This window comes from Narcine bancroftii, chromosome 2 (assembly GCF_036971445.1).
Source record: "Narcine bancroftii isolate sNarBan1 chromosome 2, sNarBan1.hap1, whole genome shotgun sequence".
Classification (NCBI taxonomy): Eukaryota; Metazoa; Chordata; class Chondrichthyes; order Torpediniformes; family Narcinidae; genus Narcine; species Narcine bancroftii.
In genome coordinates this window covers 81923937-81944518 of record NC_091470.1, presented here as the reverse complement: position 1 = coordinate 81944518, position 20582 = coordinate 81923937, and the positions used below count along the sequence as shown (strand labels likewise).

Below are 20582 nucleotides of genomic sequence, written 5' to 3'. Positions count from 1 at the left end.
CTGAGTCAGTTCTTTTCGTTATCTTCTCCTTCTGTCATTTTAGGTGGTGGAAGTCCACGGTAGGATTTCTCTATTGTGTTTCATGTATGGCTCCCATATTTGTTCGAATATTGTAATGTTATTTCTTAAATTTTATGTTATTTTTTCTAATTGAATACATTTATTCATTTCTATATACCATTGTTGTATTCTCAAGTTGTCTTCTAATTTCCAGGTTGATATAATACATTTTTTTGCTACAGCTAGGGCTATCATAACAAATCTTTTTTGTGCTCCATCCAAATCGAGTCCAAATTCTTTGTTTCTTATATTACTTAGGAGGAAGATCTCAGGGTTTTTTGGTATATTTCTTTTTGTGATTTTATTTAATATCTGGTTTAGATCTTCCCAAAATTTTTCCACTTTCTCACATGTCCAAATTGCATGAATCGTTATTCCCATTTCCTTTTTTGCAGCGAAAACATCTGTCTGATACTGTTGGGTCCCATTTATTTAACTTTTGAGGTGTGATGTATAGCCTGTGTATCCAGTTATATTGTATCATGCATAACCTCATGTTTATTGTATTTCTCATAGTTCCGGAGCATAGCTTCTCCCATGTTTCATTCTTTATCTTGAGGGGTCTGGTTGTAGCACGATCAATGACCATTCTCAGACATGAAACAGGGCCAAAGGCTTCATTGATCTAAAGATCCAAGCATGCCTCACCATGCTGCTGGCTAAAGTTCAAGGGCAGGTATGGGGGAGGAGACTAGGGCTCTCGGTCTTTATTAAAGGTTTTAAGGGAGGGGGCAACCAGTTCAGCAGGTGGGCCAGTCTGCCCAGCTCAGTGGGGAACGTGCCCGCAATACCATGTTCCACCACACTGGTCTATGGTAGAAAGGTCTTGCTTGTGAGGAGGTGAGCCACTCACCAAAGAATGCCCAACCTCTGACCTCTCCATGGTACTGATGTGCCTGGCTCAACTGAGTTTCTGATCATGATGAGAGGGGACTCCAACAGAGAGGGTGCAATGGAGATTTACCAGAAAAGATAAAGGTAAAGGTTTCAATAGTGTCATGTAATACTACATTTAGAATGCAACATACATGAAATTCTTTAACTTTTGTCCACCCCACAGAAACCTGCAGCACCTGGTGTTCCTAGGCGGTCTCCCCTCCAAGTATTGAACAGTCCTGAGCTTACCTAGCTTCTGAGATCAGACAATCTCAGGAGTATTCAGGCTGCTAGATGCTAGGTTATGAATTATGAAGAACGGATGAGTGAGCTGTGGATTTTCTCCAGACCAAGAGAGGATTAGAAGTGAGTTAATAGAGCTATATAAGATTATAGGGGGCTTACAAAGGATAGATAGGCAGCTCCTTTTCCCAGTGCGGTAACGGCCAATACCAAGAGAACATCTGTTCAAGGTGAGTGGAGGAAAGTTTAGGGGAGATTTCAAAGATAAGGTTTTTACTCAGAGACTGATGGATGCCCAGAATGCTTTTCCAGGGGTGGTGGTGGAGGCTGGTACAATAGAGACACTCAAAAGACTCTTAGATAGGCACATGGATGTAAGAAAAATAGGAGGTTCTGGGCTGAGGGGAAAGAAGGGTTAGTGATGGTGAAGTAGGTCAGCATCACATTGTGAGCTGAAGGGCCAGTACTGTGCTGTTTGATGTTTTATAATGGTGACATTATTGAATATCGGGAGTGAGAGGTGAGATCCTCTCTTGCTGGAGATGGTTATCGCCTGGAACTTTATGGCTCAAATATAATTTCCCAAATATTGTCCAGGTATTGCTGTACGCAGGTATGATTTGCAATGCTTACTGAGAAGATACAAATGGAAATGAGCATTGTGCAATCATTATCCACCTCACAGTGAAGCAATTGGTGTCAGATGGGTCGAGGACACTGATCAGAGGAACTCCTCTAGCACTGGAAATGGGATGACCTGTAATGGACACAACCAGTTTTGCGCGAAGTGTGACTCCAGCCCCTGGAGAGTTCCTTTAATTCCATTGTCCAACAATCAGATGCATTCACACTCACAGACACACTCACATTAAAATGCATTCAAACCCAAGCCCACTAATAATTCATTCAATGTGCCCACACCTGCAAATTCTTGCATAGGCATGGACAGGTCCCCATGCACATGTACGCACGTACGTACACACACACACACACACACACACACACACACACACACACACACACACACACACACACACACACACACACACACACACACACACACACACACACACACACAGGTATTCTCCAAAAATGCGCACTTCACCCAAATACATGCAAATATACACGTACATACAAATAGATACAAAGTGAAAACAACTTAGGAAGGGGATGTGTTTAGTAAAATATTTTCCATGAGAAAGTATCCCTAACGGAAAAGGGAAGTAAATTCAATTGGAAATGTTTCCAAGAATTTTCTATAGCAAACAGGATATATGAGAGGTGAGTGCAAGATATTTTTGGGAGCTTGCTCCTTATGATGTCTTGCTGAATAATTGGAGTTGGAATTAGTGTCAGCACGAGACAACAAGTTCTATCAAACGTCTCTGCAAGTTCACAGTCACAAATATAAACCTGTGATTGCTGTCACATTGCAAGCTGAGATCACCCATAACCAGGTGATCAGCTGGATCTTCTCAGACTAGACATGACTTCCCATGCTGCCCTCTCAGAACTGACCCAACTTCCCATGATGTTCCTCTAAGACTAGGCCAAATTTGCCAAATTATTCCTCTCAGACTAGACCCACCTTCCCATGATGCTTCTCTCAGACCAGGCCAGTCCCAAGCTGCCTGTCTCAGACCAGGCCAGACTTCCCAAGCTGCCACTCTCAGACTAGACCCACCTTCCTATGTTGCTCCTCTTGGACTAGGCCCAACCCCACGATGCTCCTCTTAGACCAGGCCTGACTTCCCATGCTGCAACTCTCCGATTAAGCTCAGCTTCAGGTGCTGCTCCTCTTACACTAACCCCCAACTTTCCATGGGGCTACTCTCAGACTAGGCACAATTAACCATGCTACTCCTTTCAGATCAGGCCTGACTTTCCATGATTCTCCTCTCAGACCAGGCCCGACTTCTTATGCTGCCCCTCCCAGACTAGGCCCAAGTTCCCATGATCTTCCTCTCAGCCCATGGTCAATTTCCCATGCTGTTCCACCCAGGCCAGGACCGACTCCCATGATGCTCCCCTCACCCAACATGATTACCCACACTTCCTCTTCTCAGTGCAACAGCAGGATCTTAATCATGGTAAGCTGCTTCACAAAATACAGAAAATTGAATTGCAATTCAAAAGCTTATATTCTTTTATTTAAAAGAGGTTTAGAGTCTAACTGTAACAAAGAAAAGAGTGTAAGATATTCTTCTGTAATTTTGGCATCTGGTGAAGGACACAAGAGCAATACAGCATTGACTGACAAAATTGACTCCAGAGCTGAGCTATCGGTGCACTGTGAAGGGAGAGAGAGAGGGAGAGAGAAATACCTTTATTTAGTAGAGTCTGGAAGATGGAGGAATGATATTGAAATGTCTTTGAGAAGCCCTGTCAGGAGAGACGCTCGTTGTCTCAGAGTCACAATAAGTGATTGGACATTGATAGAGATTAAGAGAAATTTTGTGATGCAGAGCTGTGAAACTTTGGGATTCATAACTTACTCTGAGCTCAACCAGTTTTGGAGGTGATAATTTTTTTAGATATCTTGGGGAGCAGAGGGCACGTGGATTTGGCAGGAATATGAACAAAATATGTAGCCAACGTGAACTTCTGAACATTGTGGGGTTTAGGGATCAACAAGTGGGCCTTCAAAAGTTGGTAAGACTCAGCAGCTCAAGAGACAGACAGACAGACGTTCTGGGTCAATGACCTACTGAACGCCCCAAGTAATTTCCAACCAGGTTATTGCTCATAGGTTGAAAGTGCTTCAGGAAGGCAAGGGAGTTGAAGCAGACCTGTCTTTCCAAGATGGAATGGCCACTAACTTGGTAGTTGTGTGGGGTGGTTGTTGGGGTGGTTGTTTGGGTGGGGGGGTGGGGTGGAAGGGGCAAGAAGGTGGGGCTGTTTCTTGTCATGCTGGAGCTGGAAATGGCAGCAGAGGCCAGAGAGGATGAGGTGGTGAGTACAGATGGGCAGGAATGGAAGGGGAAGTGTAGAGGACCATACCAACTAATTACTCCAGCAATACCACACTGATGTGAGGGCCAGACGTTCAGCTGTTCAGATCAGTGTACATCAAGATAGAGCAGAGATGGATGCATAAGGGACCCTGCTGGGTGTTGGAGCTTCCCACGGGGAACTGTGAGAGCATCGGAGAATTATGTCCATGTGCCTTCTTGGTGTCAGTGGAGCACAGCCTCTCAGGAAACAAGCAGGAAAGACATTAGTGGAAAGTGATGAGATTTCAGCTGGTTGGAATGGAAGGAGGAAGAACTAGGAATGTCAGGAATGTTTCAGGTTTAGCAGCAGGGGAAGGGAGAGAGAACTAAAGGGGAGGGGGAATCCTCCAGTAAAAGGGATCATGAGGGTGCAAAACAAAAAAGTTCTAGAGAGTAGAAGCCATTGCAGCAAGATGGGGAGGGTATGCGAGAGCATGAGGAAGCAGGGAGCAGAGACACAGTGCTCCTCCACAGGGTCCTCCTGCCTGCTTGTTACAACAACAGCCTGCAGAATGGTCTGACTATTTTTTTTTTAAAACATCTTTGAAACTGTGGAGGTCCATGTCCAAGATGGTGGTGCCCATGGCTTGGCAGCAGACAATGAGGGGTTGCAGATGCTATGGAATCAGCTGACTGTTGCAGGGCAGGCACCTGAGCTGGAATACACCCCACCTCACCAAGAAGGAGAAGTCTGACAGAGCAAACTTGTTAACTATGACACCATTTCTTTCATGGGACCCTGATTTACATATTCCAATGAGGTGTCCAGGAATCTTGGAGGTTGGTTGAAGTGTGCAGTGATGATCAGCTGTAAAGTCCTGCATTCATGAGGAACGCAAGATCTGCAGATGCTGGAACCTTGAGCAAACCAAGAGGAGTTGGATGGATTCAGCAGATCAGGCAGCATCCATGACCCCATCCCATGAGGAGCATCAAACCAAGTCCAGGCTGCTTTGTCCTATCCCAGATAGGCACAGTTAGTAGAGCCAATGTACTGCCTTACTGCTCCAGACACCTAGGTTCGATCCCAAACTCTGATGCTGTGTGTGGAGTTTGCAGCCCCTTCCTGTGACAGCATCGTTTCCTCCGGTTTAGGTTAATTGGCCTCTGAAAAATGCCCCAAATGGGCCGAGAAAATAATGAGATTGGTTCAGTAAGTGTTTACCAGCAGGTCAGGGCCAGAGAAAATGACTGCTGCCTCACAGCTCGAGACCCGAGTTCAACCCAACCTCCAGTGCCTCCTGTATGAAATTTCCACCTTCGCCTTATAACTGGGTGCATTTCCCACAGGTGCTCCAGTTTCCTCCCACATTCCCAAGATGGACGGGTTGGGAGGTAAATGGACTGCTGTAAATTGAAGAGTAGGTAGAGCCTAGAGCAGTTGATAGGAGATGGCATGGGGCAAATAGAATTCAAAGGCATTGTAAGCAGTGATAGAGTTGGAGGAAAGTTACCAATTCAATGTGTAATTGGTCATCATTTTAATGTTTCAGAGTTTAACATCTTTGACTAAATATGTGCACTAGATCCAGAGTTGGAGCAGCAGTGTCAAAAAAAAGGGTTATTGGAGCTGTGTTTCAAAAGAACGACTGCTATTTGCAAGCCAACAACCAGATCAGCAGAAATCAAGGAACAATCAGATTCTACAAAAAAATACAATGCAGAAGGATCCCGGACAAGGGGTTCAGAGTTGTGTCTGTTACTGTTTAAAGGTGAATCCTCCAGTTAATGCAGGCTCCTGAAATATGAACACTGAAGGAAAAAATAATTTCCAATCCTATCCAACGGGAAGGGAACATCTCTAAATCCATGGCAGTGATTGACAGGCAGGGCAACACATGTTAGGGAAGGGTCCAGTCCAACCCTATGGCCATCCATAGAAAGGGGACCTCCCTAAATCCATCCTGATTATGAGCAGATTTTTGACCTGAAGGGAAAGGTGCATCCCATGAAAAAGGGGAGCTCTCAACTTCATGCCTGTGATTGACAGTCTGGGCAATAAACAGAAAAGGGTGGATCCTTCCCTATGATTTGAAAGTCCGTCACAAGGGGCGTTCCCAACCTGTCTGATTGACAGCCTGGGAACCCATGAGAATGGGGCAATTCCAACACCATGGGCAACCCACGAGAAATGGGAGGGGAAGTCCATCCTTCAGATAGAGAGCCTGTGTCACCCTTGGAAAAGGGAAGGTTCCATCCCTCTGATTGACAGTTTATGTCCCTCGTGGGAAGGGAAGGGACATCTTTCTGAGTGACAGCCTGACTAACCCATGGAAAGGGGACATTCCAAGTTCATCTCAGTTTGACTGACCCACAAGAGGTCCCGCGAACATCTCTGTGATTGACAGCATAGTTAACCAATGGGAAGGAGGCGGCTCCATCCTTCTGATTGACAGACTGTAACCCATGGGAATGAGTTAGGCCCACCTTCATCCATGTGATTGACAGCCTGAGTAACATGGGAAGAAGGCGTTGCTGTCACCAAGCCTCTGATTGACAGCCAGGGTCACCGAGCCTGTATATTAAGGGAGCCTCAGAGCACAGCCTGTGCAGCTGGTCGGAAGTGTAAGAGAAGCTGGTGCGTAAGGGGAGCTTGTCCCACGCGCACTCACACCCATCCCCACAGACAGCAGCCGAGAGGGGCTGGGAACCTTACGGAACCCGAGTTGACTGCGGATTGCTACCTGGTTTGCAGACCCCCTGTTTGCCTCTGCGCCGGCTCTTTCTGGACCAGCTGCTCTTCTGGAGAAGCCGGATCCTGCTCGGGTAACAGCGTCAAAGGGGCGCAGGGACCTACCTTTGGGACTCTCAGAGGGGAAATCAGCGAGGGTTTGGAGAGCGTCGGTGACCACAGGCGACGGGGCATGGCAGCGTTAAGCATTGTCCGTGCCGCACTCTTCCTCTTGCTTCTCCCCCAGGTAAACCCTCCACTGACCCCAGCACCTACATTTTCTGATCCATTCTGTCCTCTTTCCCTGCCTTCTGTCCCTCTTTGTCCGCTCTCTCCTACCTCCTGACCCTCTTCCCCCTCCACTACTTCCTGACCCCTCTCTCTGCCCCCTCGTTCCAGCTTCCTGACCCCTTTCTTTCTCTGCCCCCTCGTTCCAGCTTCCAGACCCCTCTTTCTCTCTCTCCAGCTTCCCGACCCTTCTTTTTCCTACTTCCTGACCTCTCTCCCCCGGCTTCCTCCTGTCTTCTGCCCCTCTCCAGCATCCTCTTCCCTACCCTCCTTGTCTTCCGTCCCTTTTATTTCCCCTACATTCCCTCTCTTTCCCACCCGCCCCCCCCCCCCCTTCGACCTCCCTCTCCTCTATCCCTCGGGCTCCCTGCCCGCCGCCTTGCATCCTGACCTTGTGTATTTTTGAAGGTTTCCAGCAGTGGTACCTTTGAGCTGCGAATCCACCAGTTTGTGAACGAAGGGGGCTTGCTGGCCTCCGGCAGCCGCTGTGTGCCCGACTGCCGCACTTACTTTCGGGTGTGTTTGAAGCATTTCCAAGTGGTGGTCTCCCCAGAGCCCTGCACCTACGGAAGCGTCCTCTCCCAGCTCCTGGGCAGCAGCTCCTTCGGCGTGGCGGCGACTCACATCTCGCTCAGTCTCAACTTCACCTTCAAGTGGCCGGTGAGGGCCCGCCCCTGTTTCATTGACCCGGGGGCCGCGGGCCGGGCGAGTGAAGAAAGGAGGGGGTGGTTCGGGGTGATGAGGTCGGCAACTGAACGAAGACTGCCCTCTTACACTTGCGCCCACCTCAAAGACCCATTTATATACATTTATTCTCACGTGCACTCAGGCATTTATACACCTGTGCAAAGCACACACGGGCACTACACGTGTGTAGAAGGGGATTGAGGGAAATGTTCACAAATACTTTAACACACACAAACACGTCCAGGAAGCAAGCGGGACGCTATCCAGACTGACTCTGAGTTGAAGTGATGTTTCATCTCACTGCAGGAGTGCAGCCCGAAATCCACGGACAAAGGCAGCAGGGAAGGTCACCAGGGAACCGAAGGGGTGGGGGGAGAGAAGAGAGAGAGATAGCAGCTCGCTCCTGGGAACCGAGACGTGACGAGGAATGCAGCGAGCGAGAACGGTCGCGCTTCTAACTTTGTCCTCCTTTTGTTTGACAGGGAACTTTCTCCCTCATCATCGAAGCCTGGAACTCGCAGTCCAGCCAGCCGAACCCCAGTAAGTCCAGGGTTTGACAGGGGGCGGCATTGAGGCGCGTTTTGTGAATGAGTTCAGTTTGTAGCGAGCATCCCCCACCCCCGCTCCCCCGTTAGTTTTAATACTACGCCGGTGGGGAAGCTGCGGAGAAGCAATATCTCATTAAGAGCCTCACAGTCCCTTTAGTCCTGATGCGTCAACACAATCGACTTCCTATCGTTTATTTTTGGCGTGGGAACTGAACTGGATATTGGTGAGAAAACCGAAACCTTGCCCAACGTCCCGGACGGCCTTTTCCTGAGCTGAACACCTCCGACAATCAATGTCGCCCTTTGTGAAAAGGCGGCCTCGATTGTTCTAGGGAGAGGTTGGGGAAGTGGGCTTTCGGAAGCGAGGTTGGCACATTTCTCCATCCGATGTCCTTCACTCTGGGAGCACACCGGGATCTCTCTTGTTCCTCACTCCGGAATTGCCCCGGGATCTCTCACGAAACGTTCTAGAATCACGCTGGGATCTGCCGTTTTCTACACTCCGGAATTACGCCAGGACCTATCGTCTTCGTTTCTCTGGAATCACTCCGGGATCTGCCATCACTCTGGAATTATCCCAGAATTTACCTTCTTCATTTCACCGGGAGAAACTGCGCGATCTACAAATACTCTGGAATCGTCCCGGGATCTGTCATCACTCTCAAATCGCCCCGGGATTTGCCATCTTCATTACTCTGGGATTACCCCAGGATTTGCAATCACTTTTGGATCACCCCGGGATCTGGTGTTTTTATCACTCTGGAATCATCTGTCGCTGTCACTCCTGGATCACTCTGGGATCTTTTCTCCCTATCACAGCTACGTGCTGCCCCAACACTCTGGAACCACTCTTGGGGTCTGCTCTCACTATAAATCTAGGGGCAGTCCAGCATGTTCTGTCTCTATCACTCTGGGATCTGTTGTACATCACTCCAATATCTGCTGTTGCCATCACTTCGGGACTCAGATCATCTTCATTCCTCTGGGACCCCAGAGTAATTAGTGCCTTCATTAAACTGAGCTCACTCCAGCGCAGATAAGGCCATCTCGCCTGGGATCTCACGATCACTCCACGTTCTCTGTGCCGTTGCTCCGGGATCACTCCACGATGCATTTGTCTCTGTGTGTACTCATCTCTCCAGGGTTACACCTGTCTCAGCAGTTCATGTTGACACCAGGAATTCCCTATCCATCTCTCTCGGGATGACACCTGGATCTGGGCATCTTGTTACGCAAGATCTAGTACATTAATTTCTAGCTTGGAGTTTCTCCCATTTCCTGCAACAGCTATATTTTTAAAACGTTGCTAATAGCACTACATAAATGAATGTGTCCATAGATGTTGCTGGCAAAGACTTGGTGTGGAAATCCCAGATGAGTTGGTGATTTTTCAGTTTCCAAAGTAAAAGCACTCAAAAGACAAGAGGAATTACTGGAAATCTAATGAACACCAACCTGCCTTTCTGAGAACCTGCTCGCAGCTGATCCTGCCAGCTCAGTAAAATCAACACTAGTCTAGAAGCGACCACCCTCCCAGAGTCCGGTACCTGAATCCCTTATCAGCTGCGCCAGATTTCAGGAGTATGTAATCAGACCTGATCTGTATCTCCTTCCTGTTTACCGCACTGAAAACACGTCCTGTTCTAGTCCCAAGTGTCTGTGTTTGGACCACATCCTCCTCCACACACCCCCCCCCCCGCCCCACTTCCAACCCACAGACCTGTCTAAAGCTCGTTTCAACGTTTTAGTTTCCCCCACCTCTGGCAGGTCGTTCCACATCCCTCACCCGCGGGTCCCCTTTAAACCCTTCCCCTCCCGCCTTCAATCTATCCCCTCGGGTATGCGGAGGATGGGAGAGTTTGTGGCTATTTGCCTTATTCACGTCCCTCATGAACGTGACCCAGGGAGAAAAGCGCCAGGGCTCCTTTCAAAACCGGGGTGCGATTTGAACACCAGATTGTACGTGAAGGGGTTTGAGCAGGGATCCTATAGTTTGATGAGTTCCAGAGTCTTGGCTTGTGGGGGTGGGTTTCATTCTGATCTGGCCGGGAGCTGACCGCACGCTTGCCCTGAGTTAACCCGCTTGTTTGCTGCGTGCAGATGTAACCAGCCCTGAGATGCTGATCAGCCGTTTTGCTATCCAGAGGCATCAGCCCGTGGGCGCAGTCTGGTCTCGGGACGTCCAGCGGAGGAAACACACACAGCTGTACTACTCGTACCGGGTCATCTGCACCCATCACTACTACGGCGAGGGCTGCTCCTACTACTGCCGGCCCAGGAACGACACCTTCGGACATTACACCTGCGGACGCGAGGGGCAGAGGATCTGTATGGCTGGCTGGGAGAATGAGTACTGCTCAAAGCGTAAGGCTGGGGTCACGGGAGGTCCACCGGGACGTTGTCAGGGTCGGGAGGGGTGGGGAGAGCAGTGAGCGCAGAGGCGGCGAAGGATGGGAGAGGGGTGGGGAGGAAGTGAGGAGGGCAAAGGGAGAGAAGACTGAGGAAGAGCCGGGGTGGGGGGCAGAGAGAGGGATAGGAAGGGGTGGAGGGGGAAAGAGGATGAGAATGGGATGGGGAGGAAAGGAGTGTGTGTTGAGGGGTGGGGTGACGGATAAAATGCGATGGGGGGATTTAAACAGTGTGGAGGAACAGAGGGGCCTTGGGGTCCAAATCCATGCATCCCTCAAGGTCTCTACACAGGTTGATAGGATAGTTAAGAAGGCCTATGGGATGCTGGGCTTCATTAATAGGGGGATTGTATGTTGCAAATTTGGTGAGACCACCTTGGAGCATTGTGTTCAGTTCTGGTCACCTCATTACAGGAAGGACGTGGAAGCCATGGAAAGGGCGAAGTGGAGATTTACCAGGAAGTTGCCTGGATTGGAAAATAAGTCTTATGAGGAAAGGTTATTAGAGCTGCGTCTTTTCTCTTTGGAGTGTAGAAGGATGTGAGGAGACTTAATAGAAGGTCTATAAGATTGAGAGGAATAGATGGGGTGGACAGCAGCACCTGTTTCCCAGGGCAGGATCAGCAAACACCAGGGGACATCTGAATAAAGTGAAGGGAGGAAAGTTTAGGGGAGACATCAGTGGTATGATATTTTACACAGAGAGTTGTGGGTGTCTGGAATGTCTTGCCAGGGATGGTGGTGGAGGCTGAAACATTGGGTGCATTTAAGAGACTCTTAGACAGGTATGTGGATGGAAGAAAAATAGAGGGTTACAAGAAAGGAAGAGTTTAGTGCTTTTTTGGTAGGAATATATAGGTCAGCACAACATCGAGGGCTGAATGGCCTGTGCTGTAATGTTCTATGAAAGGGTAAAGGGAAAGGCAGAGTGGAAATAGAGGAGAATGGATAGAAAAATTGAGGGAGAGGCAGAGAAAGGTGAGGGTGTTGTGGGGATTACTCATGCTTGCAATTGTGTCCCTGTTACTGGGTCTATTGGAGACATCGAAGAATTTGTCATATTTGTTAGCCTCAACATCATATCAGAGTGGGCTGGCTGCTATCATGACCATTCATGAGGTTATTACAGGATGGATGGAGGATCAGAGAGTGGGGAAGTTGGACACTGGCATTAGTGGTTGTTACTGGACCTGGGGATTATTACTGCCTCCTGTTAGGAGGGGGTGGGGGTGCTGCTAAGTTATTGTTACTCCATTGGAAGCATTGGCAGTGATTTAAAGCCACACACTGGGGGATTATTAATGGGACTTTACATGACATATCTGTCACTGGAGAATAACACCAGGATGTTTATATTGGCATTGTCTGAAATACAGTCCCCAGCAACAGGGCATATTGAGCCAGTAATAACAGTCTGTTGTTAAAGAATGGTGTGGTATCAAGGAGTTAATACTATTGAACTGGTACGGGTGTCTCGCTGTTAGAGTGTGGCTGTTGAAGGCATTGAGTGAGGGCCTAGTCCTCACACTTTCTGCGGTTAGTTGTTATCTGTGGGAAATAGTGGCACTGGAGTTTGACTTTCTCCACATGGCTGCCACTTCTGGGGAGAGTGTCCATGAGATGGTTATTAGTCATACCTGGAATTATCACTGGTGACCTGGCAATGATTAGGTGAGCCTAGGTGTGGTAACATTGAGTAAAGGTTGGATACCCCAGGATAACACCCAGCTGCAATTAAAACTATTTGAGGTAGATTTACTTCCCGTTAAAAGGTATCACCCCATACTGTTGCCCATTCAGCCTGTATTTTTTTTTGCTCAGGTTCCTGAGGTAGAATGAGTCCAGAGTTGAGAGTACCACCCACTTGTTACATGCGTCCCTCTTCAGTTTGACCCTGACGCCAGTCTCCCAGCTTGTATTGGCACTGGAATCTTCCAGCTTGTAACCAATCTGGTTACCGTTTGGGAGAGGAAAAAGGGGTGTCCTTGCAGAAACCTAATAGCCAGATCTGGGAAGCCACTCTTGGTCATGTGATGCGACCAGAAATCTCTGTTGATCATCACTGGGATAATTACAGGCGCTAACTCTGGAACCTAATACTGGCCCAGGATGGCACTGATGATGCTCTGTTCACAATCTCCTGTTACAGGGATTATTGCTGATGGTGTTGAGTGCAGGCAGGTACCTAACATGAAGGTTATTACTGATGCTGAGCAATTTTCACTCTGCCAGTCACTGAGGGGTAAATATTTGAAAATACCCCTCCCCCCCCTTCCCAATTTCTCCCTGCCTCATGTTATTACCTCATGTGGAACAAGACTTTAACTGGCTCTAAATGTGATTAAGCTGTTGAAAATGTCTGGGGAGTAAGGCTGGGGTTGTGGCAGTATTAGCCATTACTCTCACTGGACACAGTTACGGATTATTACTGGTAGTGTGATGGAGTCACACGTTGGAATTGTTTTAGCATTAAACTGGCATCATGAAAGCTGTACTTTTCACTAGGGGTTTATTATTAGTTAAGTAAGTGAATTTGTTTTTAAATTTGCAGATGCTATAAATTTGAAAAACTGGAAAGTGCTGAAAACGCTCAGCAGTACCTGTGGAGATTTAAAAAAAACAGGGTTAACAGTTCAGGTCAAAGGTCCTTGATCAGAGCTTCATCAGTTCAGATAAAGAGACTTTTAATTTAAGATTGTTACTGCAAAGACTTTTTGATTAATTGTTGGATAAAAGTAAATGCATGTTCTAGTCCTGCAGCATGGAAATAGGGTTTTCAGTGCAACTTGTAGATACCAGTCAAGTTGCCCATCTAACGTGGACCCACTTGCCTGTCACAATGCCTTTTAAATGTCAACATTGTCCCCTCTCCAACCACTTCCTCCGACACCTCATTCCACACACACACACACACACACACACACACACACACACACACACACACACACACACACACACACACACACACACACACACACAGCACTCCGAGAAGTTTCAGTACTCCAGGAGCAGTCTCACCAGTTCCTTTTCATATTCCAGTCTGTTTAACAGCACAGAAATAGGCCCTTCAGCCCAACTTCTCCATGCCAAGGTTGATCATTCTAGTCCCATTTGTCTGTGTATATCCCTCCAGACCTTTGCTCTCTGTGCACCTATCCAAAATTCCTTCATACTTTTCAATTGTACCCCACTCTTTCCATTTTCTCTGGCAGCTCATTTCATATATTCATCATCCTTTATTGCAGTTTAAACAACTGAACAGTCTGAGGTGTGATTTAACACCAGCTCTTCCATCTGTCCTTGCAGCAATCTGCCGAGCTGGATGCAGCGCACAACATGGAAAATGCAATCGACCGGGTGAGTGCAAGTAAGTTACTGGAGGGCAGGAGGCATGAGCTGGCATCCCAGCCATGTCCGCACTTGGCGTTCCTCAGTGCAGATCTCAGGACGATTAACTGTGTTCTTCTCTCTCACTCTCTCTTGAGGTGCCACTTTGGATGGCAGGGGGATTCTTGTACTGATTGTGTGCGCCACCCAGGCTGTCTACACGGAACCTGTGAGCAGCCCTTCCAGTGCACCTGTAAAGAGGGCTGGGGAGGTCTCTTCTGTAACCAGGGTGAGTGAATGATGTTCCATCCACAGGAGACAACCCCTCTCATTATCCCCCACCCATGCCTATCTCCAGCCTTGTAGAGTGTGCAACCTTCCGCATCCAGCAGCTTGGTCATGCTTGGTCAATGTAGAAACAATAGCCCTTTGACCCATTGAGTCTGTGCTAGCCACCAAGTTCCCACTTGCACAAATCCTGTTTTTTTTTACTCTCCACTCTCTCATCAACTCTCCTCAGATACTTCACACAGGGAAATTTACCGCTGCAGAGTAACCTACCAACATGCAAGGTGGGAGACCTCCAAGGTCCCAGGGAGAATGTGTACACTCCACGCAAACAGTACCAGGGGTGGGGATTGAACCTGGGTCTGTGAGGCAGGGGGCTCTGCCCATTGCACCACTATGGCACCCATTGTCAGCCCCCAAAGTCAGGTGTTGATGGCATTGAATCAGATGGAATCAATGAGCCTCATACACTTTAAACACACTCCTGGAGGAACTGGAGCAGGAGCTCTGGCTTTGCACAACTGCTAGTTAAGTTGAGGTTAAGCAAGGAGGCTGGAGAACTGGAACAATACAGAAAAAAATGCTGGAGGATGCAGGAGGTCATGCAACATTAATGGAAAGTAACAAGGCACTCAACGTTTCGGGCCTGAGCCCTTCTTCAGAAGAGCTGAAGATCAGGGTAATTGCCCAAAATAGGGAGGGGGTGGGGGAGGGAAAGGGAGGTGGAAGACAGGCTTACAGGTGAATGCTAGTGGGAGGAGGAAGGAGCTGATGGGGGAGAAGGCAGAGAGCCGAGAAAGGTGCTCTGTGATCGGAGGGAGGGAGGTAGAGATCCAGAGGTGGGGAGATGTGGGTGATGGGCGGGGGAAGGAGTCAGAGGAATGAGAGAAAGTGAGGGTGAGATAGAAAGGCAGAAAAGGGGAGGGGGATAAGGAGGAATTGGAGAAATCGATATTGATGCTGTCTGATGAAATACTGGCGAGATCAAGTATGAGGTGTTCCTTCAATTTGCACGTGGCCTCAACCTGGCAATACATGCTGGTTAATGGGTGTAACCATGACAATAGGAGCAGATTTACATCTGACTACAGTCTACCTGACCCTGGGGAGTGGGGGGGGGGGGGTATGGTAAATGTGGAGATAAAAGCTAGAGTGAAGATCACTGTCGTGTCAACCCACCCATTCAAGCAATGGGTCCACGCATGCCCTCATTTCTGGAAGGACAAGGAAGCATTGGAGAGGGAGATTTACCAGGATGTCGCCTGGATTGAAGAATATGTCTTGTAGAGCAAGGTTACAGAGCTTGGACTTTTCTCTAAGGAACAACAAATGATGAGGGGTGTCTTAATAGAGGTGTACAAGATTGAGAGAGGCTTGGGTTGGTTGGAGAGTCAGCACCTTTTTCCCAGGACGATAATAACAAATACTAGAGGACATCTGTACAAGCTGAGTGGAGGAATGTTTAGGGAGATGTCAGAGAGTGGAGGGTGCCTGGGATGCATTGACAGGGGTGGTGGTGGAGGCTGATACAACACAGATATTCAAAAGACTCTTTAGGCCTTTTTATGGTGCAACTGTGTATTAAAGGTGGCTCAATGTAAAAGAAGGTAAATTTACCTTTTATGGAGGCCTATAAGGCTGATCCAGCTTTGCCTTCATACTGAGTTGTGTCGGGAGCCGTCTTCTGGAGCTGAGGGAGGTGGGGCGCCTGTTGATGTGACGTCAAACATGTGCACCGAGAAGGGAAAGCCTATACCCGGAATGGCAACTAAAGAGCAGGTAAGAGTACTGGTGGAGATCTGCTCAAGCAGCCTTGGAACTCGGGCAGATCTTCTGTGCAACGTTCGCTGCCGAGTACACATATGGGATTTTTTTAAATTGGTTACTGGGTCGTGGGCTGATGACATCATCAGCCCTCTGCTTTCAGCGCCCCTGCCTTTATGCAGGAGGTGGAACAGTCTCACTCCACCTCTGAGTGTACCCTCTAGATGGATCGGAGTTCGCCTGCTGAATCCACCCTTGGAGCTTTTCTGAAGGTAAGTGAAGCGAAGTAAAGATGGAGAATATCTGCCTTTACGTTCCCTTTTTTGTAAACTATAAAAAGGCCTTTAGATAGGCATGTGGATGTAAAATTGAGGGTTATGGATGTGAGATAGGGAAGGGTTCTTGTGGAGTAGGTTTGTATCAGGGCCAAAGGGCTGGTGCTGTGTTGTACTGTGTGTGCTCCATGTGTATCCTTTCCTCTAGTGCAAGAGAGATCAGCATTCCAATGTTCCCCGCCTCCTGGTACCCCTTCCACCTCCCCCACCCTCACCTCTTCCCTTTGCTTCTTCTAGGAAGTGTGAAATGGAAAAATGTCCCACACCTGGCTTGTGCTGCTTGTAACTGAGCTTGCCCTCTTTCCCATCTATTCCGCTCACAGATCTCAACTACTGCACCCACAACAAGCCATGCCTGAACAACGCGACCTGCAGCAACACAGGGCAAGGCAGTTACACCTGCACCTGCCAGCCTGGTTTCACCGGCGTCATCTGCCAGTCACCCGTTTTCAGGTGTGACAGCAACCCCTGCAGAAACCAAGGGACCTGCACGGTAAGGACAAAGCACACCCTGCTCAGCTGGAGGTTCCCGACCAGCAAGAGTCCCGCCTCGTGGAGAGTGCACATTCACACAGCACATGGGTGATCCATTAGAGAGACGCTCAGTCCAACAGAAAGTGGAGATTCACAAAAGGCAGGGGTGATCCTGTTATGGATTTCCCATTAGAGTAGGACTATCCCATGGGACTCCACACAATCACACAGGACCAGGGTGATCCCACCAGGGAGAAGGGAGGGATGAGGATTCCCATCAACTGGACAGCTCAAGAGAACAGCATTTAGCCTGAACCATTCCCATTGAAGGCGAATACCTGATCCCGGTTCTGTGCTCTCCTGGTTCTGTGTTCCCACACCAAATTCATTTACACCACTGTTGTACCAAATGTCTTACAACACAATTGAAACAGCATATGTTTTTGCACCACTGCACTTGTAAACAGTTATCTACCTATTTATATTAATTGGCCTTATTTTCCTCGTAGTGTACTATTTAATTTATACTATTGTTTCTAAATGTGTTTTGCATAGCTACAAAGCTACAGCATAAAGAATTTATTTTGTACCTGTGCACATCACAATGAATCCTCCCCCCTCCTGCTCTCTCTGCCATCTCAGAGAACTTGTGGATTGTAAAACAGACTGCAATAGTGTGTGGGAGTAGGGAGAATCCGTGAAACAGGCTGGCTTGTTCCTTAACGCCATGGTGCCACTTTTGCAGGAATCGGAGGAAGGTTACCGCTGTGCTTGTCCACCTGGCTTTCATGGGCATCACTGTGAGAACAGTGTCCTGAGCTGCAGAGATTTCCCCTGTTTCAATGGAGGCTCCTGCTATGAGAGATCACAAGGGATTCCTTACATCTGCAGCTGCGCCCCAGGCTTTGCTGGTATCAACTGTGAGCAGAAGGTGGATCGGTGTTCCAGGAGCCCCTGTGCAAATGGTAACACTCCAGATCTTAGAGGGCTGTGTTTTTCCTTGTAATTGTGTTTTTAACTGGGAAGTGCTGTAGCAGGTCATTGTATCTCGTATCATTCCCATTCCAGAACCCCCACCACAAAACTGCTTTAAATGCCAGAATAACCCCACTCCCTCTCCCATGGTCCTGCTATAAATCCCAGAGTAATATCAACTCCCTGTTTATTCCCAGGGTCCAGCATCTCCCTCTGGCCCATTCTTTCCCTGCAGTCTCGTTTCCAAATTAATCCCACTGCCCTGTGCGCCCTACTCACAATTCCTAGCCTGTGCTCCTCGCCACACCCCCCAACCCCCAGCCTCCCTTTACTCAGGTGCCTGCCTGCTTTTTGCTCATACCTTGACCAAGGTCTCAGGCCTGAAAAGATAGTTTATATGTATTTACCTCCTATGGGTGCTGCGGGACCTGTGGAGTTTCTTCAGGACTTTTGAGTATTAACAACAATCACAGAGTCTGCAAACTTTACACACTCACTCACTCACACTCCACAGGCTCCGTGTAGAAATAACATTTAGCCTCAGTCCTAAAGTCTCTGCCCCTTCAGAGACTGTGATTCTTAGTCTGAAACTCCTCAGGCAGGAGAAATATCCTCCCAGATCCAAGCTGTCTCACCCTGTCTAAATTGTGTGTGGCTCCATGAGATCCCTCTCAGCTCTCTAACCTGGTTGTCCCAGTCTCTCCTTGCACTAGGGTCACACAACCCAGAATCTGTCAGGTGAACTCCACGCCCATTCAGTTTTTGGGATCCTCCAACCTCATGAACACGGTTAGAGGACTTCAATAACACATTATCTGATGGGTGGGTAGAATAGGAGGGGAGACGGGGGAGGGAGGGGGAGACGGGGGAGGGAGGGGAGACGGGGGAGGGAGGGGAGACGGGGGAGGGAGGGGAGACGGGGGAGGGAGGGGAGACGGGGGAGGGAGGGGAGACGGGGGAGGGAGGGGAGACGGGGGAGGGAGGGAGACGGGGGAGGAGGGGAGGCGGGGGAGGGAGGGGAGGCGGGGGAGGGAGGGGAGGCGGGGAGGGAGGGGAGGCGGGGAGGGAGGGGAGGCGGGGGAGGGAGGGGAGGCGGGGGAGGGAGGGGAGGCGGGGGAGGGAGGGGAGGCGGGGGAGGGAGGGGAGGCGGGGGAGGGAGGGGAGGCGGGGAGGGAGGGGAGGCGGGGGAGGGAGGGGAGGCGGGGGAGGGAGGGGAGGCGGGGGAGGGAGGGGAGAGCGGGGGAGGGAGGGGGAGACGGGGGAGGGAGGGGAGACGGGGGAGGGAGGGGAGACGGGGGAGGGAGGGGAGACGGGGGAGGGAGGGGAGACGGGGGAGGGAGGGAGATGGGGTGGGAGGACAATGGCAGTGAGGAGGAGCAGAGGGGCTGAGGAGAGGGAAAATAGAATGAAAGGAGGAGAAGGGCAGGAGGGGGTGACCAGGAGGAGGGGAGATGGGGGAGGGAGGGGAGATGGGGGAGGGAGGGGAGATGGGGGAGGGAGGGGAGATGGGGGAGGGAGGGGAGATGGGGGGGGGGGGAGGGAGGGGAGATGGGGGGGGGAGGGAGGGGAGATGGGGGGGGGAGGGAGGGGAGATGGGGGGGGGGAGGGAGGGGAGATGGGGGGGGGAGGGAGGGGAGATGGGGGGAGGGGGGGAGGGAGGGGAGATGGGGGAGGGAGGGGAGATGGGGGAGGGAGGGAGATGGGGAGGGAGGGGAGATGGGGAGGGAGGGAGATGGGGGAGGGAGGGGAGATGGGGGAGGGAGGGGAGATGGGGGAGGGAGGGGAGATGGGGGAGGGAGGGGAGATGGGGGAGGGAGGGGAGATGGGGGAGGGAGGGGAGATGGGGGAGGGAGGGGAGATGGGGGAGGGAGGGGAGATGGGGGAGGGAGGGGAGATGGGGGAGGGAGGGGAGACGGGGGAGGGAGGGGAGATGGGGTGGGAGGACAATGGCAGTGAGGAGGAGCAGAGGGCTGAGGAGAGGGAAAATAGAGGATAGAATGAAAGGAGGAGAAGGGCAGGAGGGGGTGACCAGGAGGAGGGGAGAGCAGGTGAAGGGGAGGAGGGGGAGAGGGGATGAGAGAGAAGAGAGATCTTGGAGGGGAGGTGGTGTGGAGAGAGGGGATGGAAGAGGGAGGAGGAGGAATGGGGGTGGAAGATGGAAGGCTTCACCTGTTCCGCAGACCAGTTCCTCTACTCACCTCCCTCCCCTCTTCCTTTCCCTTTCTCAGGAGGCCGGTGCCTGAACCTAGGCCTGTCCCGGAAATGTCGCTGCCCCCCAGGCTTTGCCGGGCAGAGATGTGAGGTCAATGTGAATGACTGCACTGGCAACCCGTGTGCCCATGGGGGCAGCTGCTTGGATCGGGTGGATGGGTACAGCTGCCTTTGCACCGCCGGCTACGCGGGCCGGAACTGCGCCCAGCGCCTGGTAGCAGAAGACTGTGAATCGGCACCCTGCCTCCACGGGGGCACCTGCCATCGTGGGTCCTACGGCCAGCGTCCTGTATGCCAGTGCCCTCTCCACTTCATGGGTCCGTGGTGCGAGATCCCGGTGCGGGAGCCTAGCCCCTCCCAGAAGCGGCAGCAACCCCCTGCTCCTGTGCCCTGGCCACTGTGTCCCTGGGCTGTGGCCTGGCTGCTTTCGCCCA

The 20582-nt window shown here is 50.2% G+C and overlaps 2 protein-coding genes across 2 annotated transcripts in view; both read left to right on the top strand.

The window, feature by feature from the left end:
- The first annotated feature begins 6848 nt into the window (after nt 1-6848).
- Nucleotides 6849-20582, top strand: part of LOC138752885 (delta-like protein 4) — a 25963-nt gene continuing 12229 nt past the window's right edge. Inside the window, 10 exon segments of the mRNA XM_069915497.1 lie at nt 6849-7090; nt 7540-7791; nt 8301-8358; nt 10467-10730; nt 14081-14141; nt 14260-14390; nt 16812-16981; nt 17708-17927; nt 20166-20540; nt 20543-20577. Coding sequence (XP_069771598.1) covers nt 7037-7090; nt 7540-7791; nt 8301-8358; nt 10467-10730; nt 14081-14141; nt 14260-14390; nt 16812-16981; nt 17708-17927; nt 20166-20540; nt 20543-20577 — 1620 coding nt within the window. The 5' untranslated portion in view covers nt 6849-7036.
- Nucleotides 8529-10587, top strand: LOC138752207 (uncharacterized). The gene is made up of 3 exons (XM_069915196.1): nt 8529-8555; nt 8699-9947; nt 10511-10587. Exons 1-2 carry the CDS (start codon nt 8529-8531, stop codon nt 9404-9406), a joined length of 735 nt encoding a protein of 244 aa, XP_069771297.1. The 3' UTR covers nt 9407-9947; nt 10511-10587.